Source organism: Sus scrofa, chromosome 6, assembly GCF_054392235.1.
Source record: "Sus scrofa isolate SSC_HxYL_T2T_F1_AM1 chromosome 6, Sscrofa_HxYL_maternal_Yorkshire_Landrace_v2.0, whole genome shotgun sequence".
In the NCBI taxonomy this organism is placed as follows: Eukaryota; Metazoa; Chordata; class Mammalia; order Artiodactyla; family Suidae; genus Sus; species Sus scrofa.
In genome coordinates, this window is record NC_139388.1 from 93,322,198 (window position 1) to 93,350,103 (window position 27,906).

The following is a 27,906-nucleotide window of genomic DNA, read 5'->3' on the forward strand; positions in this document are numbered from 1 at the left end:
CTTATTCTCCAGGCTGTATTAATATGCACGACGTGCTTTTAGCTCTCCGGACAAAGAGGCTGATACTTGGCAGGTCCCTCGAGCTGGTCTCAGAAGACAGAACCGATCTCCAGCCTTTTACAAGCACTGATCTTTGCCCCTCTTGGCATCTTGGTACTTGTAGTTTCGTCCACAGTATCTTTACTGGAAAAAATGAACACTGAGACCACAATTCCCATCACCCAGCGAGTACTGGAGCCTTCAGAGCGCATCCTCCCGAGCGGGCACCGGCGCCATTGAACAACCTGCTGGCCAAAGGATCCGCCTTCCTGAGCCCAGGAGCGTCCATGATTGGTCAGCTGCCTCGCCTCTCACTGGAGGGGGCGACAGGTGAATGAAAGGGGGGCGTGTCGCTGCGCGTAGCTCGGCGGCCGCGCGGCTGGAACACACCGGAAGGTGAGAGCTGAGAAGCAGGTTTTCGCTGAGGTTTTCATTGGCTTGGGGAGCATTCAGGGCACCCGGTGGGGGGTATGGGGGGTAGCGGATGGGGATACTCCTCGCTCGGCCTCCCTCGGACCACCTGGCCCCGGCGACTCCCCGAACCCCCGTGCGAAGCTGCCCTCGATGACCGATCCCCTCCCTCCCCTCCAGCATGGGGAGGGGCGGCGGGGCAGCAAGTCCTCCGCTTTCCCAGACTTTGGGCAGCCTTCAGCCTCGGCGTCGTTCAGCTGGTGGTTTGGGCGCGCGCTCGTTCTGAAGATACCCGGGCGCAAAGACTCGGCCAGACTGGGGCAGTGACCGTCGCGGCGCTGGTCACTTTGTGCCAGAGAGGCCATGGGAGGGACAGGGCCTCGGTTCCCACACTCAAGGGCCCAAGATCGTGTCCAGTAACCGGTTCCCGTGATTTCTGCAGGGTCGTCAGACTCCAGATGAGGGGGAGCATCCTCTTGTTTTGCGAGTTTAACCGGTGAATCAAAGATGAAGTTGATCCAGAAATACTTTCTGTGGGAGTGGAAACTCTTCTTCCGAGTCGTTCCCCTCCACTCCGTGCGTTGGGGAAAAGGAGTGAATGACTTCCCCAGCTCTTCTCACAGCGTTCTGGAGGGTTCAGGAAGTCCAGTTGGCATAGTAGTTAAAGGACGTCAACTCTGGACCCAAACCAAGCTCAGTCTCAATCCTAGTTTGAGTGTGTTATCTGTAATTTGAACCTCAATTTTCTCCTCTGAAAAAGAGGATGTAATGATTTTATCTATTGCACCGGGTTATAGTGAGGTTAAAATTAATTAATTCTTGTGAAGTACTTCTTACAGTGCTTCATGAGGAGTCGTGCTCAGTAAATGCTAACAATTGATGAGCAGGTTTTCATTATTCTGTTGGTGAGACTGGAGGAGCGTTGTCAGAAAGAGTGGGTGGAATTCAAAGCTGCTTCTGGCGCTGGAATGAAGACAGCGATCCCCCCAGGGGAGTGTGGGAGTTTGTTGCAGGTGGTGGTGTTGGCATCTGCCCTCTCCTGGAGGACAGGCTGTACTTGGTTCATTTTTCTATTTCTGGCATCTTCCTTGTGTCAGGCATTGCATGTAGCCAATAAGTGTTGAACTGAACCATGGGAAGGTTGGGAGGGTCACTGCTAGACTGGATAAATGTGCCTCTGGGAGTGATGTACCCTAAGAGCTTCTTTTCCAGGAGAAGTGGTGATCTTCAGCATGTCCCAGGGATGCAGAATGACAAAAGCAAGTGGGATTGATGTGAATAAATATTTCCATACTGTATGCCAAATACAGGATTGGAGAAACTTTTTTTTTTTTTTTTTTTTTTTTGTCTTTTTGCTATTTGTTTGGGCCGCTCCTGCAGCATATGGAGGTTCCCAGGCTAGGGGTCGAATCGGAGCTGTAGCCACTGGCCTACGCCAGAGCCACAGCAACATGGGATCCGAGCCACGTCTGCAACCTACACCACAGCTCACGGCAACGCCAGATCGTTAACCCACTGAGCAAGGGCAGGGACCGAACCCGCAACCTCATGGTTCCTAGTCGGATTCGTTAACCACTGCGCCACGACGGGAACTCCCATGGAGAAACATTTGAACAAAGTATGTAGATAGACTTTCGCAAAGTCAGGGAGTGTTTAGATGACCAGGTGGAATTCAGAATGTTTGCAGAGAGAATGTCAGAGGAAATGAGTTTCTGGCGCTATTGCTGAAAAGTAGCATCTTCCAGTGAAAAATGCAAGTGCCTGGGAGGATACCCTGTAGATAAGAACGTTCCACAAGTTGAAAAGTACTTTACCTACTTAGGTATTTATCTCCCTGATTTACCAACTCCTTAATCCCTCCACTTTTTATTCTTTGCTAAAAAGGAAAGAAAAAAAAAAAAGCAATATGTGCACACACAGTGAAAGATGTAACAATGTATTGTTATAACTATATATTGTTATAATCAAAAGATTATAAATGAAAAATGCAAGTCCTTCCACACACCTCTTAGCCCCTAGTCCCTCTCCTCAACGGTGTCTGTTGTTGATTCTTGCTCATATATTCTCCCAGGAAAAAAACTTCTTACATATACCAGCAAGAGCATATACATAGATAGGGTTGTATGCTATATTTTGTTTTGCATCTTGCCTTTTTCCAATATATCTTAGTGATCTTTTCATACAAATACATACAACTCCAACTCATGAAAAGAATGGTTGCATAGTATTCCCCTGTGTGAATGTACCTCATTGATTTAATTTGTCCCCTATTGGTGGACATTCAGATTGTTTCTACTTTTGCATTAACCAGGTTTTACAAAAACCTGGTACAATAGACATCTCTGAAATTATGATTTGATGTACTTTTGGGAATACCTCCAAAAGGGTCATTTTTAGCCATGGAATCTTGGGGGCAAAAGATGTGTAACATTTTAAGTTTTGATATAGGTTGATAAATTTCCCTCTGAAATGGTGTTCCAAATTACATTTGCATGAACAGTGGACATTATTACATTGAAAAATGTGACTTTCCCAGTCTGGTAGGACTTTCAGTTTTGAGGAAGACTAGAGGAAGACTAGAATGTATTTAAATGTAACATTCTCCTGTATCTTGTTTTTCCCTTAATATTTTGATTGCCAAAGACCAGAAGGTTTGGTTGGAGCAGCTGAAAGAGGTGAGAATGACAGCGAAACCTTAGTCCTAAGAAAACTTTCAGAGTTTTTTTTGGGGGGGAAGAATTAGCATTTTTTAGCTGACAGTTCTCTTCCTTTCTGAATCAAAATGTTAGTTGTAATTACTTTGGATGAAAGAAAATTCCTGAAATTATAACTTCCTTGAGTTTAAAATGAATATGAAAGGAATCATCTCGATGACTTAGGCCCATCCATTATAGCCCTGGGCTATGATTTCATGATGTCTTTAGGCCATTTTGAACATGTAGGAACATTTAATACCCTTAGCTAGGGGGCCTCGGGCTGATATTTTGAAAACATTTCTAGGTCGGTTTTTTGTAACTTTTTTACCTTTTCCTAGCTGTCAGTTCTCACTTTGAAGTTTGTCAGTTTACTTGCTTATAGAGGCTCCTCTACTTCTTTCCCTAATTGGTTCTCTAGTTTCTAAATTTAATGCATCACTTGTTATAAATGTGTATAATGTAGGTGTAAATTGCCATTTAATAAGCTTGTTGGTGGTCTTTTATGAGTAAAGTCTGTTCAGTTAGTGCTTAGGCCTTGAGGGATCTATTTTGTCCATGGAAAGACTTTCTGGAGGGAGGAGGTGCCTCATTTCTGTTGGGTGAGGTAATTATCGTGTTCCGTTTTTCTTCGGGAAGAGTGCTGAGGAGTTGTTAGCTGTGGTTGGCAGCTCTCACTAGGCCTTTTGGGATTCCTATTGGAGAGAGAAGATGTAGGAACTTCTCTGAGCTCAGTGGGTCAATAAATAAAAGTGCTAAGTTGACAGATGGCTGTGTGGTTTGTGAGATGGGCAAGGATGGAGAAGAGAGCTCAGGGAAGGTCAGCTTCTGTCTTTGTCACTAGCAGAAGAATTTTAATGTGATTTATACTTGTTCTACTTAGCCGGTGAGAAGGAGTATTCCTTTGTATTGAACAAACATATTTTGTCCAAAGCATTTTTTCTTAAGGGCTGCACCCAGGGCATATGGATGTTTCTGGGCTAGGGATTGAGTCTGAGCTTCAGCTGCCACCCAGGCCACAACTACGGCAGATTCTTTAACCCACTGCCTGTAGCCGGGGATCAAACCTGTACCCAGGCAGTGACTGGAGCTGCTGCAGTAGGATTCTTTTTTTTTGCTTTTTAGGGCCACACCCAGGGCACATGGAAGTTCCCAAGCCAGGGAGGAACCAGAGCCACAGCTGCTGGCCTAGACCACAGCCACAGCCACGCAGGAAACGAACCGCATCTGTGAACTACACCACAGCTCACGGCTATGCTGGATCCTTTAACCCACTGAATATGGCCAGGGATTGAACCTTCGTCCTCATGGGTGCTAGTCAGATTTTTTAACTGCTGAGCCACGATGGGAACTCGAAGGATTCTTAACGCACTGTGCCACGGCAGGAACTCCTGTCTAATGTACTTTGCCGGGTGCTGTGAGGGAAATCAAATGAAATAAGTCATGGCTTATGCCTTCAAAGGGCCTCTGGTCCACTGACAGAGAAGAACCAGGACAAAAAAATACAGAGAGGAATTCCAGCAGCAGCTCAGATTCAGTTTCTGGCCCAGGAGCTTCTATATGCCCTGGGTGCAGCCATTTAAAAAAAAATAGAGGAGAGAACCAAGGGTCGTGGAGTCAATCAATTAGGAGTGTCTCAGTTGCCAAAGATAGAAAATCCAACTTAGACCACCAGCTAAATCAAAAAGACTTAATTGGCTTCTAGCACAGCATGAACTGGGGCTCAGATGGTGTCCCTGGGCTCCATCTGTTGCTCCTGCTTGAGCTGGGTTCTCATCTGTGTTAGCTGGTTCCCCTTGTGGTGTGGCAGCAGCATGCCTCACATCCCACATGCCCACAGAGCAGAGGGTGCTCTTTTTTGGAACCCCCGGCAAACACGTCATTGCTTTTCATTGGCTCTGGCCAAATCACATGGCCATCTCTGAGCCAATACTGTGGAGTCAGAGGGTAAGATATTTTGATGATTTTAGCTTCTGTTACATCTTACACATCTGGAGCCTGGAGATGGTGCCAGCTTTATGCCAAGCACATTGGCCATGGATGGGGCAAGGATGATTCCACCAAAGCCAAAAGGGGCCCTAAAACTCTAAGAATGGAGACTGCATGCTGGCTAGCCCAAGCATCCACCAAATGTTTCCACAGTCTTATGGTAACAGATGTGAGCTAAGACTGTACTTGCCGGTCTGTAAGTTCTGTACTGGGACACTGGAGACTGAACTGGAAACTAGAGTTCTTAGATTCCAGTGTTAACTATATTTTGAGCCTTGAAGAATGTAGAATGTAGTTCATTAGAACATGGACTCTGGAGGTTAACTGACCTAGTTTTGAGTCTTGGCTCTCTTACAGCTAGGTCACCTCCTATCTTCTCTGAGTCTCAATTTCCTTATCAGAAAAAGTGTAATACTAGTAAGCACAGTATTGTTTACTATTAATACTTACTTATAGGTTTTTTTGTAAGAATTCATTGAAAGAATCCATATAAAATATGAAATAAGTACTGTGCCCATGTACAGTTAACTGTAGTTACTTGGTTTTTTATGAGTTAACCCAGTTAGACAACCTTGGCTTTTTGTTAGCTCCCAAACAGCCCATATCATAAAGGCATTCCTGAACCAGGGTTTTGGGGAAGAATTAAAAGAAAAAAATTAAAAATGAACATCTCATTAGAGCTAAGATTTTGAGATTTGTGAATTAACTGGAAAAAAAAATCTTGGCAGAGATCCAGGCTATTCCTGAACGAAGGGCAGCAGCTGGTGGAGAAATGGAGATGCAATCCTATTATTCGAAGCTCTTGGGGGAGTTGAATGAACAGCGGCAGAGGGACTTTTTCTGTGACTGCAGCATCATTGTGGAAGGGAGGATCTTCAAGGCCCACAGGAACATCTTGTTTGCTAATAGCGGCTACTTCCGAGCCCTGCTCATTCACTACATCCAGGACAGTGGGCGGCACAGCACCGCCTCCTTGGACATTGTCACCTCCGATGCCTTCTCCACCATCTTGGACTTCCTCTACTCTGGGAAGTTGGATCTGTGTGGGGAGAATGTGATTGAAGTTATGTCAGCTGCCAGCTATCTGCAGATGAACGACGTGGTGAACTTCTGCAAGACATACATCAGATCGTCCCTTGACATCTGCCGAAAGATAGAGAAGGAGGCGGCTGTGGCTGCAGCGGTGGCGGCTGCTGCAGCAGCGGCGGCAGCAGCCGCGGCCGCAGCGGCTCATCAGGTGGACAGCGGAAGCACCAGTTCAGGCAGGGAAGGGACCTCCGGTGATCCCAAGAGCTTGGTCTCTCCAGCGGAGGGGGAGGAGAGTGTGGACCAGCCAAGAGAGTCTCCCTGCGGTGACTGTAGAGGCTGCCACCCTCTGGAACTGGTGGTAAAAGACAGCCAGGGCAGTGGCTCTGTGGACAGTGACCTCTCCACGCTGCCCAAACAGATAGAGCCCAAGGTGGAGTTTGATGCCGACGAAGGAGAGTTGGAGGCTGGGGGACAGCTGCAGCAGTGCGCTGCTCCACTGAGCCTGGCCCATGTGGAGGGGGGTTTGCCCAGAGGCCAGGCTGTTGACTTGGCTTACAGTAATTACCACGTGAAGCAGTTCCTGGAGGCGCTCCTGCGCAACAGTGCCGTCCAGAGCAAAGAGGGTGTGGGCCATCCCTTTTCCCGGAGTTTGGAGGGAAGACCAGATAGTGCAGGAGTAGCCATGAGTTCCGTGATGGACATGCAGACTGACTGGTATGGAGAGGACTCAGGTGAGCCCCACGAGCCTCCATCATCTCTGCCAGTCATTTAGCACATACTTGTGTGCCTCGTGGTCACCCGCCATCATCTTCGTCCTTGTCATTCACTACCATCATCATCACTATCCTCACCGCCACTGTTATCACTATATCATCGCTGCCACCACCTGTCAGGTGTTGAGCACCTGCTGTGTGCAGGGCATTGTCTATTCCCATATGCTTGTCTTTTACCTCTGCAACTAAAGTATAAGCATGTCGAGTGTGGTTTGGAGACATGGGGAGAACCCACTCTCTTCCACTAACCAGCGGGGGGGACTTTGATTAAATCATGATTTTTTTTTTGTTCTTTTTGTCTTTTCTAGGGCCGCTCCCATGGCATATGGAGATTTCCAGGCAAGGGGTCTAATCACAGCTACAGCTGCTGGCCTACGCCAGAGCCACAGCAACATGGGATCCAAGTCGTGTCTGTGACATACACCACACTCCTGGCAATGCTGGATCCTTCACCCACTAAGCAAGGCCAGGGATCCAATCCGAAACCTCATGGTTCCTAGTCGGATTCGTTAACCACTGAGCCATGATGGGAACTCCAATGATGAAATTTCTTAGAACCCATTTTGTTCAGAAATAAACACTCCCACCTTGTCTTTCTCACAGGGTTGAGCACCAAATGAAAAGGTTTTCAGAATTTTTTCTCACATATGATAACATGTTCTATATAAGTAGGAAGTTTATCCTTCTTTGTGTTAACCCTGGGGCCTGGCCCACATGGTCACTCAGTTAACATGTCATGGTTGATGGTGTGATCTACTTGAGGCTATTTTAGAGTTGGATTTGGTTTCATGTGAGTAAATTTCTTAAGTCCTTTTGTAGGCTTTTGTGTTTTAAAGGAATTTAGTTGAGCCACATGTGTAGCCTGAACAATTCTGAGAGGTGAGTCTCAAGAGGTGAGGTAATTGTGTTATAAATTATCTTGTAGGAGGTAGAAATAGACTTGGCTGTCATCTTGCTGAGGAAGGTACCCTATGGCTTCTAAAATCTCAAGCCAAGACATTAATGAGTCACATTTCTAATTCACCATTCAGTATTGAGCATTGAAAGTTGATTAAGTAGGGGGAATCATGTGATTTTATCATTACTAAATGACGGTCTTGAGACTTTTTTTTTTTTTTTTTTTTTGGCCTTGATATAGGATCTCATTTCCCAGACCAGGGATTGAACTTGGGCCCCAATGGTGAAAGTGCTGAATCCTAACCACTAGACCACCAGGGAGCTCTCAATACTTAAAAAAAAAAAAAAGAAAGAAAGAAAAAAAATCAAACAAAAATATAATAATATGTACACATATGAGGGACCCAGGAAATGGAGTCTGTCTTGAGACTTTCAAAACTCATTTTTTTAAAAGCAAGAATGCTCTGTATATCTGATTAAATCTAGACCTGAGAAACTTGAAAATACTGTTTCTTGGTCCTCAGAGACACTGGCTTAACCAGCATTTAAAAAGTAGTGGCTGGGAGTTCCCTTTGTGGCACAGTGGAAATGAATCTGACTAGGAACAATGAGGTTGTGGGTTCAATCCCTGGCCTTGCTTAGTGGGTGAAGGATCTGGCGTTGCCGTGAGCTGTGGTGTGGGTTGCAGATGTAGCTCGGATTTAGCCTTGCTGTGGCTGTGGTGTAGGCTGGCAGCTGTAGCTCCGATTCGACCTCTAGCCTGGGAATCTCCATATGCCATGTGTGCAGCCCTAAAAAGGAAAAAAATAAAATAAAAATAAAAGGTAGTATCTGTTCTCAGTGAACACACTGTGGGAACTTGTTGAAATCTAATTTCTGTGCACACAGTAACACTTCACAGACTGTGTCTGCCCTTTTCCCATCCATCAGACCCTCATAGTGCCTCAATAGTTTGTAGAGGAAGTATGGAGAAACTGAGACCCAGAGGGTCTGGTGCATCTCTTAAGAATGTAGAACTGGGAGTTCCCTGATGGCTCAGTGGGTTAAGGATCCAGCATCGTCACTGCTGTGGCTCAGTTTATTGCTGTGGCGTGGGTTTGAACCCTGGTCTGGAACTTCCACATGCCTCAGGCACGCCCCCCCAACCCCCCAAAAAAGAATGCAGAACTGGAAAGTGTTATAGCTAAAACTAGCAGCCTGGGCTGGCTTCATTTCACTCATAAAACAAACTGTAAAGGCAGCATAAGGGGATAGAGGATTTCAGTGCAATGGTTTTATATCTCACCCTCTCTGCCTGTAAGCACAAGTATCAAGAAATAGTAATTTAGCTCTATGCCACCTTCTTTCAAGTCCATCTGTCAGTGAAAATGCATGTTTCCAACTACAGGGGCCTGTGGTGAAGCAGTTACCCTGGCTGCTCCCCATGTCTGGTGTCTGCCAGGTTTTTATTCTGTTCACATGGCTCTGGAGTAAATTTATTCCAAGTGCCAAGGCACAGAGTAGGACTGATTTGTTTGGTCATTCATTTACTTGCTTAGATACTTCAGCACCTTGCTTATGAAGATACAAAGGTAAGTCAGAAGTGGCTCTAGCTCTCAAAGAACCAATGATGTCTTAGAGGAGCTAAGACACGTGTAAGTGGCAGAAAGGTACTAAGGCTGGAAGACAGATGGCGGTGTGAGTTTCACGGTAGTCCAGAAGAAGAACTGGCTTCCTAGTGGTAGATCAGAGAGGCTTTATGAAAGTGGCATCTGAGGGTAAGAAGAGGAGCCCCAGGGAGAAATCTGAGTCAGATCATGGAAAACTTTAGATACTAAGAGGTGAGTTTCTATCTGTAGGCACAGAGGAATTTTTGGTAGTTTCTGAGCTTGGGAGTGGACAGGAGAGATTAATTTGGCCTCAGTACAGATGGTGCAAAGATGGGAGACCAGGGCAGGGAGATGGTCCAGAGGCTGTGACAACAGTTCCATATTCATGTTGCTCATCCCTCACCTTTGCAGACATGGTCAGAGCATATGGTCCACCTGTGATTGCTCCTCCCCGAGACCTCCTGCCCCCCACCCCAGCACCTCCCATTGGTTCCTAAAAAGTTCGTCTCTACTGACCACTGTTTTCCTTCCCATTCTTTTCTCAGCCCACTGTGGTCTGGCTTCCATCCCCCATCCACCCCACCCCAACTGAAACCGCTGTCCTGAGGTCAGCTCTACCCTTCCAGAGCCAATTCAATGCATGATTTTCAGGTGTTAACTTACTTGACCTCTCTTGGTAATTAACTCTGATCTTTCCTTCTTGAAATTCTCTCTTGCCCTGGCTTCTAACACCATGAGTACCCATTGCTCTTACCTCTGCCCATTCCTTGTCAGCCTCATGTCAGTGTATCAGCATTCCAACACTGCCTTGCTTCGTCAGCATCTTATCACTCCTTTTCATTCATCCAGTTAACAGGTATTTATTGAGCACCTACTATAAGCCGGGCACTGTCCATCACAGTGAACAAAGGGCAGTCATTCTACTGCAGGGAGCCAGATAATAAACAGTAAGTACCTACATAATATGAAGAATTAAAGCAGGGGACAAAGTTGATAGAGCGTGAAGGGGATGCTATTTTATTTAGTGTTGATCAGGAAAGGCCTTTCTAACAGGTTCCCTTTGAGCAGAAATCTTAAGGGAGTAAGAGATCAAACTCTACAGATACCAGGGAGAACATTCTGGGCAGAGGCAAGAGGAAGGTGGCAAAGGCACAGGTGTAGGATCACACTTGGCGAGTAAACAAAAGGAAGAGCGAGGCTGTGGGTGTGGCTGGAATGGAGCAAGCAAGGCAGAGAGTGATGGGAGATAAGGTCAGAGAGGTTGAGTGAGGGTGGATCAGGCAGGGCCTTGAAAGCCATGAGAAGGCCTTTGACTCTTGCTCTGAGAAGGGGCTCCACTAGAGGGTGCTTCTGGGTACCATGTGCAAGACTATGGACTATAGGAGTGCATAGGTGGGAACAAGAGGACCCTTTAGGAGGTGACTGCCATAGCCCAGGTGACAGATGTGCTCCTTGAATCAGTGTGGTAGCAACAGAGAGGTGAGATGTGGTTGGATTAGGTCTATACTGTCTCTGAAAGGTAGAGCTGACCAGATTTGCTAATGATTTGTATGAATGGTATGAGAAAAAGAAGAGTTAAACATCACCCTAGAAGTTCCCATCATGGCTCAGTGGTTAACGAACATGACTAGGATCCAAGAGGATGCAGGTTTGATCCCTGGCCTCGCTCGGCAGGTTAAGGATCTGGCCTTGCCATGAGCTGTGGTGTAGGTTGAAGACGTGGCTTGGATCTGGCATTGCTGTGGCTGTGGTGTAGGCCAGCAGCTACAGCTCGGATTCGACCCCAAGCCTGGGAACTTTTATATGCCACAAGTGTGGCCCTTAAAAAAAAAAGCAAAAGTGACCCTAGAATTTCTCTTTTGAGCGATTGATTTAAATATGTTTCTGGTGCCTGTTGGATATCCCACCAAAGATGTGCAGTAAGCAATTGCATCAATGCGTTTAGAATTCTGGGGAGAAATTAGAGCTGAGATATAAATTTCAGAGTCATGAATGGGTCTATGGAATTGAAAAAAACCTGTATATCCCATAAACTTATAGACCTAGAAGGAGATGATATGCAATTTGATGACTGAGCACTGGGGAACACCAACATTTAGAGGTTGGGAAAATAGGGAAACTGGCTAAAGAAACTGAGAAGGGGCAGCCAATGAGGTAAGAGGAAGTCAAGAAAGAGTAATGAGGGGGGTTCCCATTGTGGCTCAGCTGGTTAAGAACCTGTGAAGATGCAGTTTTGATCCCTGGCCTTGATCAGTGGGTTAAGGATCTAGCATTGCCCTAGGTTGCAGATATAGCTCGGATCCAGCGTTGCTGTGGCTGTGGCGTAGGCAAGCAGCAACAACTCTGATTCGACCCCTAGCCTGGGAATTTCCATATGCCAAGGGTGAGGCCTTAAAAAAAGGAATGATGGGGAGTTCCTTGGTGATACAGCAGCTTAAGGATGGGTCATTGTCTCTGCTGTGACTCAGGTCGCAGCTGTGGTTCAGGTTCAGTTCCTGGCCCAGGACCTTCTGCCTGCCATGGGCTTGGCCAAAAAAAAAAGTGATAGATGCCCAAAGGAAAAAATATTCCAAGAAAAAGGCAAAATCAGCTATGTTCAATACTGCATAAAGGCTGATTGAGAACCAATCGTTGGGTTTAGTAATGGAGAGGTAGTTGGTAAGCAGTATCAATGATACGGTGGGGCAAAAGACCAAATGGATCAGGCTTAAAAGAGACCTCGGGAGTTCCAATTGTGGCTCAGTGGAAACGAATCCAACTAGTATCCATGAGGTCGGGGATCTGGTGTTGCTGTGAGCTGTAGTGTTGGTCACAGATGTGGCTCGGATCCTGTGTTGCTGTGGCCGTGGTGCAGGGTGGCAGTTGTAGCTCCGATTGGGCCCCTAGCCTGGGAACTTCCGTATGCCATGGGTGTGGCCCTAAAAAGCAAAATAAATAAATAAATAAATAAATAAATAAATAAATAAAAAATAAAAGAGCAAGAACTCAGAAGTATAAGCTGCTTCTTTCAAGAAATTTTGCTGTGAAGGGAACAAAGAAATCCTTCAGTGGCTGAAGGGAGGTATAAGGTTGAGGTTTTTCATTAAGGTGGAGGATCTAGTAACAGATGAGAACAATCCAGGAGAGAGGAGAGTTGATTATGGAAGAGTGAGGGATGATTGATAGAGAGGGGAGATGGGGTCCCGAGTCCATGTATAGATGGAGGGGGTGGTCTTGCCTTGGATGGGACGGAGGACAATTTATTCTTAGTAACAGGAGTGAAAGCAGATCGTATATGTTCATACTGGAAGTTAGGGGGTGGCTGGGAGCATGCAGTTGTCCTCTTCTGCTTGCTCTTCCTTCTCAATGAAATAAGAAGCAAGGACAGCAGCTAAAATTGAGGAAGAGGTAGGCGGGCTAGGAGATTTGAGCAGAGGGAAGGTGTGAAATAGTCATTGAAAAGAGTGGGAGAGTAAGTGAATCAGGGAAATATTTAGGGTGCCTGGGCAGAACCAAAGCCCTCTTTTTTGGGCCACGTCCATGGCGGGCAGAAGTTCCCTGGCCAGGGATTGAACCGGCACCACCGCCATAACCAGAGCCACAGCAATGACAATGCCAGATTCTTAAATCCCCTGAACCCTAAGGGAACTCCATGCCTCCTTTGATATTAGTAGTCAGATAGGGATGGTTGGATGGATTTAAAGTGAGACCAGAACACAGAGTTGTATATTTTTTTCCAGTGATGTATACTTGCCTTGTTTCACATACAGAATAGGCAGATGGTTATATTTAACTAGAAGAAGGCAGATAGAGGGCGATAGCAGACTGAAGCCGTTGAGGGTGTAGGCAAAGGAGTGATTTCATTGAGGGAGTACAAGCACTCAGCTGGGGAAGGAGGGGAATGAGGACTTGAGGAGGGAAAGGCAGTAAAATGGTGGTATAATCCATGACTTGAATGGCCCAGTGGAGAAGGAGTTCCTAGGAGGTGAGCGGGAAAGACGCCAGATGGTGATTTGGAAATGGGGTACTTGAAATATGAATTACAGACTGAATACAGCTATTGGCAATAGCCAGGTAAGGGCCTATGAGTCTTATCCCTGTCTGTACATGAGACTGGGAAGAGTGCTTTAAAAATATAATGGGAATTCCTGCTGTGGCGCAACAGAATTGACAGTGTCTCTGTAGCACCAGGATGCAGGTTTGATCCCTGGCCCGGTAGGTTAAAGGGTCCGGCATTTCCGCACCTGTAGTGTAGGCCTCAACTGCGGCTCAGATTTGATCCCTGGCCTGAGAACTCCATATGCTGATGGGCAGCCAAAAAAGAAAAAAAAAAAAAAAAAGCTTAGGGCCCATCCCACCCATTAGCTCGGGATAGGGATTGGAGATCAGTATTGCTTTACATTTTAAGCTTCCTGGGTGATTCTGCTATGCAGGCAGAGTTGAGAGCTCCCCGTCTAGGATTGGCTGGCTGAGGCAGAGTGGAGGACAAGGTCTTTGGAGGAAAGGAGGTCAAGAAACAAAGAGGCCAGGATGTTGGAAGGATATTTACACCAAGAATTGTGCCAGGAGTCATGTCTGAAGGCAATGCAATCAATCTCCAAGGAAAGAGGAGACTCCTGGACAACGGTGGCAAGGACGGGGAGCAGTATCCTCTGATGGCCTGAGCTTCAGAAGATCTTAAGGTTTTTCAGGAAGGAGGGAGGGACGGTGGTCTGGAGCTGACAGTGAAGCACAAGGAAGGCCCACCCTTCTCTGATCCAGGACATGAAGGCAGTGGGATAGAGAAGCAGGGTGCTAAGGGGAGAGCCGGGCCTCAGTTAAAGCAATGGCTCCAATCTGCCCAGAACTCTCAAAACTATGTTCTGGAGTTCCCTGGTGACCTAGTGTCTAAGGACTTGGCGTTATCACTGCTGTGGCTCAGGGTTCTGTCCCTGGCCCAGGTACTTTCCTTGTGCTCTGGGTGAGGCCGAACAAACAAACAAAACTGTGTTCTTTTTCTCTTTCCCCAGGCTCCAGCTTTATCTGTCTAACCCAGATATTACCTGTGGATGCTCTGAGCCTACCTCAAGCATCGTAACACCCTTATTCATCCTGCACATGCTTTTCCTCCCGAGTTCCCTACCTGGGTTTCTTCCTCCGTCACCCACCAAGTCAGCTAACCCAGAATCAGTGTCATTTAGAAACTTCTCTTTCCCTTCTCTCTCCTCCTCAAGTGCTGTTACTTTTTATTTTTATTTTATTTTTTTGTCTTTTTGCCTTTTCTAGAGCCGCTTCCCTCGGCATATGGAGGTTCCCAGGCTAGGGGTCCAATCAGAGCTGTAGCCACCGGCCTACATCAGAGCCACAGCAACGCCAGATCCGAGCCGCGTCTGCAACCTACACCACAGCTCATGGCAACGCCAGATCCTTAACCCACTGAGCAAGGCCAGGGATCGAACCCGAAACCTCATGGTTCCTAGTCGGATTCGTTAATGCCTGCGCCATGACAGGAATTCCAAGTGCTGGGACTTTTACTTCTCAAACCTCTCTCCTCCTCTCCACCTCCACAGCCACAGCTTTAATTCAAGTCATCACTCATCCCCTCCCACCTGGACTTCCTGCCTTTAATCTCACCTCTCTTAAATCCTTCCCCTGCATTATCCCCAGAGGGTGCCTTTATTTTTTATTTTTATATTTTCATTTTTTGAAAAGCAGTATCAATTTATTTATTTTTTAGTACTTATTTCCCCAATACATTTTTTTTTTGTACTGTACAGCATGGTGACCCAATTACACATGCATGTACACATTCTATTTTCTCACATTATCAGGCTCCATCATAAGTGACTAGACATAGTTCCCAGTGCTGTACAGGGAGCCTTTAAAAGTCAAGCTTCACCACGTACCTTCCCTGCTTAAAACCCTAGCTGCTTCGAGAATAAGGTCCAAATTCCTTAACATATCAGCATCGCAAAGGCAGGGATTTTTGTCTTTTCTCCTTCTTCTCCTCCCCTTCTCCTCTTCCCTCCTCCTCCTTCCCCCTTGCCTCCTCCTCCCCCTCTAAGGACTCATTAATGTTTTTGTAGATAATTGGGAAGAAGGTTATAGGACAGTGCCAGGCTGAGGGGGATAAATGATGGGAAGAGTCTACAGTGCCAGAGGAGTGAGCATAAAACTGGCATCTCAACACTAGTGTGATCAGTGAGAAATAAATAATCCAACATGCATATATAGTGATGAGCCATGAATTGCTGCCTTTATTCCAGGAAACAGATTTTGGAGTTGCTATAGGTTACGTAAAATGTTAGGCGTTGTTAGGGTGGGAACTAGAAACTAAAGAGAATAATCTTCACCCTTACATAGAATGATATTGGGGAGTTCCCGTTATGGCTCAGTGGTTAACACATCCGACTAGGAACCATAAGGTTTCAGATCGATCCCTGGCCTTGCTCAGCGAGTTAAGGATCCCGCCTTGCTGTGGCTCTGGCGTAGGTCGGCAGCTGTAGCTCCAATTCAACCCCTAGCCTGGGAACCTCCATATGCTGCGGGAACAGCTCTAGAAAAGGCAAAAAGCCAAAAAAAAAAAAAAGAATGATATTGGGTTCTCACTTGGAATTCAGCTTGGGTCATACTTTTTTTTTTTTGGCTCCACCCATTGCATATGAAATTCCCACGCCAGGGATGGATCCCAAGCCACAGCAGTTTCCCAAGCTGCTGCAATGACCTTTAACCTCCTGTGCCACAAGGAAACTCCTAGGCTTGCCATACTTTATCTCAGGAAATTATTACCATTTCTATTTTACAAGTGAGTAAAGCACAGAGAAGTTAAGTGAGATGCCATTTCTATTTTACAAGTGAGTAAAGCACAGAGAAGTTAAGGTTTGATCCCTGGCTTCATTCAGTGGGTTAAGGATCCAGGTCACACAAGCAGTAGACCCAGGACTTGAACCCAGGTTTCTGTTCCTGGAAAGTGTGAGTTACTAGTGCCTTCAAAGATAATGTGATGTGATGAAATCTACAAAATCTTAAAGGCCATGGATAGAGGAAACAGACCTCAGAACACTGCCAGTGGGGTAACTCAGGAAGCTTGATCAGACTTTATACAGGTGGGTGATAATCATGTGGTCATCTTTTAAAAAATTTTTTTTTCTTTTTGGGGGCTGCACCTGTGGCATATGGAAATATATGCCAAATATATATACATACCCCCAGGCTAAAGGTTGAATTGGACCTGCAGCTGCTGGCCACAACCACAGCAACACTGGATCCAAGCCGCATCAGCAACCCACGCCACAGCTTGTGGCAATGCCAGGTCCTTAACCCACTGAGCGAGGCCAGAGATCGAACCCTCATCCTCACGGACACGATGTCAGGATCTTAACCCCATGAGGCACGACAGGAACTACCATGTTGTCATCTTAATGGTTATGTGAAAAAGATGAGAAGAAAAAGAATTGGAAAAAGATTTAAAAGTTCCTGTTGTGGCTCAGAAGTTAATGAATCTGACTAGCATCCATGAGGACGCAGGTTTGATCCCTGGCTTCACTCAGTGGGTTAAGGATCCAGCTATGGTGTAGGTTGCAGACATGGCTCAGTTTCTACGTTGCTGTGGCTGTGGTATAGGCCGGCAGCTACAGCTCTGATTCGACCCCTAGCCTGGGAAACTCCATATGCCATGGGTGAGGCCCTAAAAAGAAAAAAAAAAAAAAAAAGAAAGGATTTTAGTGTATTTTTAGATATTTGATGATTTCAGGTATATAGAGTTAATGTGAATTCCAAACAGTGTGGGGTCTGCATCCCAGCAAACCTCTTCTCTACATGCCTGGAAGCTATTCTTAGGAGCCGTTGTTAAAGAGAGCATGAATCCTGGTTCAGAGGTCTGATCCATCATAATAGTTTTTTCGAACTCCTGAGGGTCATGAAATCAAATCGGGAAGTCTGTATTAGTCAACCCCCAGGCAGCCATAACAGGATATCTTAGAGTGTGTAGCTTCAACAACCGAAATTGATTTTCTCACAGTTTTGGAGTCTCAGAGTCCAAGGTCAAGGTTCCAGCAGGGTTGGTTTCTGGTGAGAGCTGTCTTCCTGGCTTGCAGATGGCTGCCTTCTTACTGGTCCTCACATGACATTTCCTCTGTGCAAGAGAAGGGGAGGAAGCCATTTTTGGTATCACTGCCTCTTTTTTTTTTTTTTTTTTTTTTTGGTCTTCTTGCCGTTTCTTGGGTCGCTCCTGAGGCATATGTAGGTTCCCAGGCTAGGGGTCTAATCAGAGCTGTAGCCACCAGCCTACGCCAGAGCCACAGCAGCGAGGGACCCGAGCCACGTCTGCAACCTACACCACAGCTCACGGCAATGCCGGATCGTTAACCCACTGATCAAGGCCAGGGATTGAACCCGCAACCTCATGGTTCCTAGTCGGATTCGTTAACCACTGCGCCACGACGGGAACTCCATCACTGCCTCTTCTTATAAGGACATCAAATCTATCAGATTAGGGCTCGACCCTTATGACTTCATTTAACTGTAATTACCTCCTTAAAGGCCCTGTCTTCAAATATAGTCACACTGGGGGTTGTGGCTTCAATGTATGAATTTGGGAGTGTGTGCAATTCAGTCTGTTATAGGATCTCAATCATTATTGTCCTAAAATAAAATCAAGGGGCATAGACATTGTCAGAATGAGTGTTATTTCAGGAAGATTTAAGTTGTCCACATGAAGGTATGTGTGTTCTAAGGTCATAATCTAAGCTGTGTATTTATTTATTTATGTATGTATTTATTTATTTTGGCTGCACCTGCTGCATGCAGAAGTTCCCAGGCCAGGGATCAAACCTGAACCACACCTGGATCTGTAACCCACTGAGCCACAAGGGAACTCCTAAGCTGTGTTTCTCATTATAAAGCACAGAGAAGTTTGAAAGCTGATACCTTATAGCATTCCTGGCAGCCCTATATCAGAAGCCTACTTTCCCCTCTGGCTGACTGGGAGCCAGACAGAGTTGGCATTTGCCGACAATGTCTTGCTGTTAGCTGGTGGTGGCAGAGTTGGGGTCCTCCCTCTCTATCTAGGCTGGTGGAATCCCCTGCTCTGGATCCCATCCACTGAAGGGTGCCCAGTGTTGTTGCTGCTTACAGTACAGCTAAATCCATCCATCTGCTTCCCCAGGTGAGGTGCTGGTGGTGCCCATCAAGCTGCACAAGTGTCCTTTCTGCCCCTACACTGCCAAACAGAAGGGCATCCTGAAGCGGCACATCCGCTCGCACACGGGGGAGCGGCCCTACCCCTGTGAGACCTGTGGCAAGAGGTTCACACGCCAGGAGCATCTGCGGAGCCACGCGCTCAGCGTAAGTGTCGGAGCTGGTAGTTCTCTCAGAATGGCGGGGACCGGTTCATGACATTTCTTTAACGTAAGGGTAAGGTCAGCCTGTCTTTCATTTGTCTGTCCACTGGGGTATTTTCAGAAAAATTTAAACACATATTTCTTTTACTAAATTACAGCTGGGTTGGTAGCACTTACAGAAGGTTAAAACTTTTATGGTAAGAGGCTAGTTTTCTTAGGAGCAAAGTCAAGAAAGTTAAGTCCTAGTTAAGGATGGTTGTCAAAAGGCAGGGAACACTGGGGCTTAGGGGATTGTGGGTCTGTTCCAGTCGATATGATGCCAAAGGTAAGCTGCATCCTTGGTTTCCCACCTGATCCCATCACCCTGTGGTGGGGAAGAGGTATTCTGCCATACATACGGCTACGTGTGAGGACCCTTGCCCAAGGGGACTTAGTGGCTTCCACCTAGGATTCTGTCTCCCATGTGAGCAGATGATTCCCACTTGCTAAAAAACATTCAGGCCATTTAAGAAGGCATTGATCATCTTTGAGCAGGGCAATCAGTCTTTGGAAAATCCAATATAGAAATGATTTGAAATGCAAAGGATGCTATCAAGAATGTGAAAAGACAACCCACAGAATGGGAGGAAATTTTTGTGAATCATTTATCTGCTAAGGATCTAATAGCCAGAATATATAAAGAACTCTCACAATTCAACAATAAGAGACAACCCAATTAAACAATGGATGTGCATAGACATTTCTCCAGAGAAGATAAACAAATGGCCAATAAGCACATGAAAAGATGCTCGACATCATTAGTCATTAGGAAAATACAAATCAAGGCCATGAGATGCCATTTCACACATGCTAGGATTGATATAAAAAACAAACACATAAGCCAAAAAACCAGGTGTTCCCGCTATGGAGCAAGGGCATCAGCAGCATCTCTATAGCACCAGGAGGCAGGTTCAAGCCTTGGCCTGGCACAGGATCTGGTGTTGCCTCAGCTGCAGTGTAGGTTACAATTGCGCCTCAGATCTGATCCCTGGCCCTGGAACTCCATGTGCCGTGGGGTGACCAAAAAAGAAAAAAAAAAAAAAAAAAAAGAAAGAAAAAAAAAGGAGTTCCCTGGTGGCCTAGCAGTTAAAGATTTGACATGACTGCTGTGGTGTAGATTCAATCTCTGGCCTGGGAACTTCTGCGTGCCATGGGTGTGGCAAAACAAAACAAAAACAAAAGTCCTTTGAGACTTCCCTGGTGGTCTAGTGGTTAGGACTTGAGCTTTCACTGCTACAGCCAAGGGTTCAATACCTGGTCTGGGAACTGAGGTCCCACATCAAACCGCTGCATACTGTGACCAACAAACAAACAAAAAACAGATACAGCACCACTGAGATGCTATATTTCTACCCAATTCTGGGTATATCAGTGTGTCTTGCAGTCTTGGATCATTAAAGATAAACATTAAAAAAAACCAAACAAACAGATAATAACAAAGTGTTGCCAAGGATCTGGAGAAACTGGAATGTTGTATACTGCCTGTGGGAACATAAAATGATGCAGCCACTGTGAAAGTTAGTTTCCTCCAGCAGTTAAGCCTAAAGTTACCATTAGGGCTCAGCAATTCTACATCTAGGGAGAACCGAAAACAATCATTCACACAAAAACTTGCCCACAGATGTTCACACAGCATTATTCATAATAGCCAAAAAGTGGAAACAACCCAGATGTCCATCAACTGATAGATGAATAAATAAGAGTTCCCTGGTAGCTCAGTAGATTAAGGATCCCGTGTTGTCACTGCTGTGGCTCAGGTCACTGCTATTTCACAGGTTCCATCCCTAGCCTTTGCACTTCAGCATGACATGGGTGCAGCCAAAATAAATGAATGAACAAAAAAGGGTGTATCCATATGATGGACTGTTATTCAACCATAAAACGAAATGAAGTCCTGGTACATGTTACAACATGGAAGAGTCTTGAAAGAATTATGCTCTGTAAAAGAAGCCAGTCACAAAAGGCTGCCTATTATGTGATTCCATTTATATGAAATATTCAAAGTGGGTAGGCCCATGGAGATAGAGAGTAGATTAGTGGTTCCCAGTGGCTCAGGGCATGTGGGGATGGGAGAGGCATGACTGTTAGTGGGCATAGGCTTTCTTTATGGAGTTTTGAAAATGTTCTGGAATTAGATGATGGTGATGGTTATACAACTTAGGAGTATACTAAAAGCCATGGAATTGTACACTTTAAAAGGGTGAATTTTATGGTATGTGAATTATGGTTTTGAAAGAACCCAGATTTAAGAAAAGTACAAGGTTACTGACTGTGTCTGCTCTCAGTGCTGACTCCAGCACACTTGTCTGAGAATGGTCTTATCCCAAGACCTTAAGTTTTTGTTTGTGTGTCTTTTTTGGTTGTTCAAATTATATCTCCAGTCCATCTTGGCAGCAGTAGGTCCCTGGGTGCCTCTAAGATGTTCCATTGCTTAAAATCCTCATTCCCCTCTGTTTTTCCACTTTGTAAGAGGTCCAGTCTACTGCATCCCAAAGAAGTAGTTTTCAAAGCCCTCATCAGATTGCAAGGGTCACATACACACTCAGCTTGGCTTAGGTACTGGGGATTTAGCAGTGGAAGCCCAGGAAACCCCATGGGTAGCAGAAACATTGGTCAAGATGTAACGACAGCTCCAGCAACCCGGGTATCATGGTTGGCCCTTCTCCTGCATCAGCCTGTCTCTGTTTCTGCTTCTTGTGTGTATCCCACATCCAGAGCCCTCTAAAAGAGAGGCTCTGGAATTCCCATTGTGGCTCAGCGGATTAGGAACCTGACTAATATCCATGAGGATGTGGGTTTGATCCCTGGCCTCGCTCAGTGAGTTAAAGATCCAGTGTTGCCACAAGGTGCAGTGTAGGTCGCATGTGCAGCTCAGATCTGGCATTGCTGTGCCTGTTGTGTAGGCTGGCTCCTATTCAACCCTTAGTCCAGGCACTTCCATATGTTACAAGTGTGGCCCTAAAAAGGAGACCAAAAAAAGTATAGCTGGGGCAACTAATCTGGCCTGGAGCAGCAGAGAAGACTTCCTTGAGAAGCATTAGTAAGGGGAGTAGGAGTGGCAATGGAGAGAAGGGCTTGCCTCACATGTCCGATGGCCCCGCAGTGGCAAGGACCCTGGTGAGGCTGAAACTGAGGCAGAGATAGCAAGGGGGAGCAGGGGGGGAGATGAGACTGGAGGGTCAGCCCGGGGCCATGTCGCATGGGGCACTGAAGGCCACGGCTCAGCTCCTTTTCTGTGGCATTTCCTGTGTCTGCTTGTGATTTTAGGTCCATAGATCCAACCGTCCCATCATCTGCAAGGGCTGCAGAAGAACCTTCACGAGTCACCTATCGCAGGGGCTGCGGCGCTTCGGGCTGTGTGACAGCTGCACCTGCATGACAGACACACACGACGATGACGAGCTGATGCCCATCAACCTCAGTCTGGTGGAGGCATCGTCCGAGAGCCAAGAAAAGAGTGACACAGACAATGACTGGCCAATCTATGTGGAGTCTGGTGAGGAAAATGACACCGCTGGAGAGGATTCTGACAACAGACCCCAAAGGCGGCCCAGTTTACCGGATTGAGAGACACTCCCATAGCAGGAGATGGGCGGAGAAGAGGGTTTAGAATTGGTTCTTGCTAATTCTGTGATTGACAGCCACCCTTTGTCCAATGTGGTGGAGCCCTGAGAGAAATGTGTTTTCACTGCTAATGATTTGTGTTTCTGTTAGACTGCATGGTGGAGGTTGGATTCTGAGACCCAAAGGACTAATGACTTTTTAACCTGGTGCCCCAAGTTTCCCAAGACTTTCTTTTTTTTTTTTTTTTTGTCATCTTTTTGCTATTTCTTGGGCCGCTCCTGCGGCATATGGACGTTCCCAGGCCAGGGGTCCAGTTGGAGCTGTAGCCACCAGCCTATGCCAGAGCCACAGCAACGCGGGATCCGAGCCGCGTTTGCAACCTACACCACAGCTCACGGCAACGCCGGATCGTTAACCCACTGAGCAAGGGCAGGGACCGAACCCGCAACCTCATGGTTCCCAGTTGGATTCGTTAACCACTGCGCCACGACGGGAACTCCCCAAGACTTTCTGAATCAATCAAGATTGACCCCAAGGCTTCCCATTTTTCCTGCTGTGCATCCAGACTCTGGTTTGGAGAAAGATAAGAAAGCCTCCGTGCTTGTTTTCCAAGGCTCTCAATCCTCTGCATTCCTGTGCCATCATCCTCTTTCTCTGAAAAAGTGGCAGGAATATATTAAGTTTGGAGACCAGTTTTACCTCTGCCAAGCCTCTCCTAATGCATTCCACACTTCAATTTTCTAGTGAAGTATTAAGGAGAAAGCTTCATTGATATAAGGCAGGCAGGGCTGTCTGGCTCTATGATTGTAAAAGGTACTTTCTAAATCTCAGATTGCGGTTTGAAGGGCTGGGGGTATTTAGGTGCAGACAAGCATGGAAATGAACGGAAAGCCTCCTTATGGCACTCTGACTTGCCCAGTTGAATTAAATTTTAAGTTAGCCTTGGGAAGGGAGCTTGTGAGCCCAAGTCTGGTTGGTTTCCCTGTCTGGCTTGGTATTTGACAATTCTGTGCATACAAATAACCTGTTTTATGATCATAAAACAAGTCATTTGGGCAAAACTCAAAATGCTCCCCTGCATTTTCCAGACATTTCCAGGAGCCACTGCTGACATTCTTTTACTTCATTTATGAGTAGAACTTTAATTGGAGGGAAAGGGTAAGCCAATATAAGCAAGTTCTATTTCTAAATTGTTTACCTTTTAAAAGGTCCTCTGGATCTTTGCACCCACTTTGCAGTCATACAATTATTCTAACAAAAGAGACTGTACTTATTTAAAGGGCTAGAGAGCAGGAACTATTAGGGATTAAAGATCTTTAAGGCACTTTCATAACTTTGTCGTATGTTAAAATATCCAACATGGATTGTAAAAGAAATCCCTTTTTCTTCCTTTAATTTTACTATAGATGTATTTCTTTCTTTGCTTTTTTTTTTTTTTTTTTTTTGCTTTTGCTTTTGAGGGCCGTGCCTATGGCATATGGAAGTTCCAAAATCAGAGCTGCAGCTGCCAGCCTACAGCACAGCCACAGTAATGCCAGATACTTAACCCCCTGAGCAAGGCCAGGGATCGAACCCGCATCCTTGTGAATGCTAGTTGGGTTCATAACCCACTGAGCCATAATGGGAACTCCCTATAGTTTTATTTCAAAAGGTGATTTTAAAAACAAAACAAAACCCGCTTTCCTTTCTGCCTCTTGAACAAAAAGAGATAATCCAACAATCATAAATTGGCTTGCAAATAAATGTTAGCCCTGAAGAGTTCAGAGGTGTTTAAACCATACTTCTCAACAGAAGTTAGAACCCTAGCATGACACTGCTCAAACTGTGGCCCAAGACACACTGGGAGGAGAAGGCTGGAACCGCTGCTCCTGAATTCTTTGATCCCAGACTGCACAGTAGAACCACACATTGGCCGGTAGGACTACCATTCCAGTTGGTAGATTGGAAATGTAAAAACTCACCTTTTATCAGAGCTATCTGGGAAATTATTCTTCTAGATCAAGAGTTACACAATAAAAATCAAGGACGAGAAACAGTGTTCTAACCAGAAATGAAAATGTGAGTGTTGTAAAAGAGAGACCTTAGCAGAAGGGAAGCTTTAATGGGGGTGCAGAAGATATACTTTGCAAGAAGTTGTGTCTGATGTTTTTGTTCTCTCCGTTTAAAGTTTTTCTGATGTTTTAATATGACTTTTCTACCTCATAGTTCAAGTCTGCCTACTTTCTCCAGCAGAACAATGATCCTCTCTGGTGACCCCATGAGAGGATCAACTGGGGGCAAAATAAATTTTGCATTAGAGATTTCATTCTAAGATAGTGATTTTCAACTGGGGGTGACCCCCCCCCCCCGCCCCAGAGGCCAGATACCTGGAGACAGTCTCAGCTGTTACACTTGGGGCAGAGTGCTGGCATCTAGTGTGTAGAGGCACGGGGTGGTGCTAAACATCCTGCATAGACCGGTCCCTATGACAAAGATGCATCTAGTCCAAAATGTCAAGAGTACCAAGACCGAGAAACCGGCCATGGGATAAAGCAGGATTTTTTTAAATGATACCTTTAATGAATGGACTTTATTTTGTGTTACCTTCATACTATTTAATGGGTCCTTATGCTCCCACAAGTTTTGGAAAATAGAGGATTAGTGAAATGGGGAGTTGAGGCCAGATTTTCATAACTTGCCCAAGATCTGATTAGGTTTGTGATGTGGAAACTTAGAAATTCTGATCTGATTCATACCTCCAGAACTGTTACCGGCCTCTGATCATGTTATTAAAATTTAAAGTAGCAAAATCATTGGAAGGAAAATGGAACGTAAAGCTTAATATTTGAATGATTCTCTTTCTTCCATAATGTCTCGGATTGTGGCGTTCCAGGCTGCCTGTGTGGAGTTTGTGTGTTGGCCTTGGGAATAACTGGATTTGGTTGCTGAATTCTGTCACTTTTAAAGGAGATACTTTCTCTCTGTGAACTATCAGATCATAAATTATCTTCAGGATTTTTGTTTGTTTTTGTTTTGCCCACGGCAAGCAGCGATTTCATGGACTTGATGTGGGATCTCGGTTTGCAGACCAGGGGTTGAATCCAGGTTGCAGTGGTGAAAGCATCAAGTCCTAACCACTAGGTCACCAGGGAACTCCCTTGTCCTCAGTTTTAAACTTATGTTCATATTTGGTGGTGAATATTTATAATCTGCGTAGTGTCTCTCAAGTTTAAATTTGTGGACCCAACGCAGAATATTAGTGATTTAGTTTATACTTGGCATCTTTCTGACACATTCAGTCCCAAGTTCACAAAGGGATCTTTTTGTCTTATAGTACATATGTTGCATGGATGGAAACAGGATTCTTACTTGTAGTGGAATTTAAAAGTGGCGTCCTTGGGAAGGGTTTCTCTTGGGGGGAAGGGAACAGGCTTTCATAACAAGGGTTGGGAAGGAATGTAAATGAGGCCTGTATCTGTAATATCTACAAATGACGTAGAGCACCGTGGTTTCTGGTCCTTTGGCAGAAAGATGCCTTTCTGATGTAAATATTTTGGCTGTCACTAGACTCTGCATATTCTTTAAGAAAGCTATGGAGCTAGTAATCTGCAAAATGTGGTGAAATTGAGTATTCTGGATGTTCAGAATACTATGAAGCTTTGTATATTTTGTTGTCGTTATTGTTAATTGATGTTATGATAAACCCCATGGAGAGAAAGGCAACAGGCCAGGGCTGCATGTGCTGATGCTGAGTGTGGTGGGGAGACTGGAGTGGCCTTCGGTCAGCTGTTTTCAAACGGTTTCATTTGGACTTCTAGGTTTTCCTTGTGTGTCCTCTGTGCATTGACAATAGAATTATCTCTGTGAGATCTAGTGTAGTGGGGTAGGAAGGGGCAAGGGGTTGGTGTGGGTGAGACGTTCCTATTACGCTCTGTTTTAAGCATTATCACTTGAGTATTAAATACCATTTGAGTATTTCCTGTCATTGTTGGTCCCTTGTAGGTTGCTTTATGCTTTCAAGTGGTTGTACTATCTTCTAACTCAAAAAGAGGGGGCGCTTTATTCAGTTGCTTATGATAGGCAAGGTTTCCATTAATTTTTTTTTTTTTTTTTTTTTTTGTCTTTTGTCTTTTTGGTTGTTGTTGTTGTTATTGTTGCTATTTCTTGGGCCGCTCCCGCGGCATATGGAGGTTCCCAGGCTAGGGGTTGAATCGGAGCTGTAGCCACCGGCCTATGCCAGAGCCACAGCAACGCGGGATCCGAGCCACGTCTGCAACCTACACCACAGCTCAGGGCAATGCCGGATCGTTAACCCACTGAGCAAGGGCAGGGACCGAACCCGCAACCTCATGGTTCCTAGTCGGATTCGTTAACCACTGCGCCACGACGGGAACTCCTTCCATTAATTTTTATTCAATATTTCTACCAAATATTGCTCAAACTTTTCATTAAAGCTCTGAAAACTTGAATTCTTTAAATAATGCCTCTGTAGAGATAAATGAAAAGGTTTTTGTTTGGCAGAGGTGGTTTAGTTGGTTTCTAATACGTCCCAGTTTTAAAAGGTGACACTAGCTCACACCATTGTGATCGGATGACATGGAACCTTCATAACTTGAGGAGGATATTTAGCATCTATTCTGACCCTCCAGGTGGATAATTTTATTTCTTCCAATTCTTCATTGACAACTTTGGGGGAGCAGTTTTTATATCCATCATATGATTTTTTTTTCCCATCTCATGATTTAAAAAAAAAATTTATTGGAGTATACGTGACTTACAATGTTGTATTAGTTTCAGGTGTACAGCAAAGTGAATCATTCAAATATATATCCATTCATTTTCTCATATAGGTTATTACAGAGTATTGAGTAAATTTCCCTGTGTTGTACAGTAGGTCTTCATTAGTTATGAATTTTATATACAGTAGTGTATATGTGTTAATCCCACCCTCCTAATTTATCCTTCCCCCCTCCATGGTCTCCCTTTTGGTAACCATAAATTAGATTTTGAAATCTGTGAGTTTGTTTCTGCTTTATAAGCAAGTTCTTTTATATCATTTTTATTAGATTCCACATATAAGTGATATCACAGGGATATTTGTCTTTCTCTGTCTGACTTAGTATGATAATCTCTAGGTCCATCCTTATTGTTGCAAATGGCATTATTTCATTCTTTGTTATGGCTGAGTAATATTCCATTGTATATATGTACCACATCTTCTTTATCCATTCCTCTATCAGTGGACACTTAGGTTGCTTCCATGTCTTGGCTGTTGTACATAGTGCTGCCATGAACATTGATGTGCATGTTCCTTTTTTTTTTTTTTTTTGTCTTTTTGCCATTTCTTGGGCCGCTCCCGTGGCATATGGGAGGTTCCCCGGCTAGGGGTCTAATCGGAGCTGTAGCTGCCAGCCTGCGCCAGAGCCACAGCAACTCGGGATCCGAGCCGCGTCTGCAACCTACACCACAGCTCACGGCAACGCCGGATTGTTAACCCACTGAGCAAGAGCAGGGACCGAACCCGCGACCTCATGGTTCCTAGTCGGATTTGTTAACCACTGCGCCACGACGGAAACTCCCATGTTTCTTTTTGAATTTCCACCAT

At 45.3% G+C, this 27,906-nt stretch overlaps 1 protein-coding gene across 2 annotated transcripts; it reads left to right on the forward strand.

The window, feature by feature from the left end:
- The first annotated feature begins 375 nt into the window (after positions 1–375).
- Positions 376–27,317, forward strand: ZBTB8B (zinc finger and BTB domain containing 8B). 2 transcript variants are annotated; one of them, XR_014807403.1, is made up of 5 exons: positions 376–435; positions 5,861–6,892; positions 18,545–18,723; positions 22,026–23,805; positions 26,492–27,317. XR_014807403.1 is itself a non-coding variant. In XM_005665201.4 (4 exons), exons 2-4 carry the CDS (start codon positions 5,905–5,907, stop codon positions 22,323–22,325), a joined length of 1,467 nt encoding a protein of 488 aa, XP_005665258.4. In that variant the 5' UTR covers positions 376–435; positions 5,861–5,904; the 3' UTR covers positions 22,326–27,317. The 2 variants fall into 2 exon arrangements, 1 of the variants encoding a protein (XP_005665258.4); XM_005665201.4 differs by having other exon boundaries at positions 22,026–27,317.
- Positions 27,318–27,906: the final 589 nt, after the last annotated feature.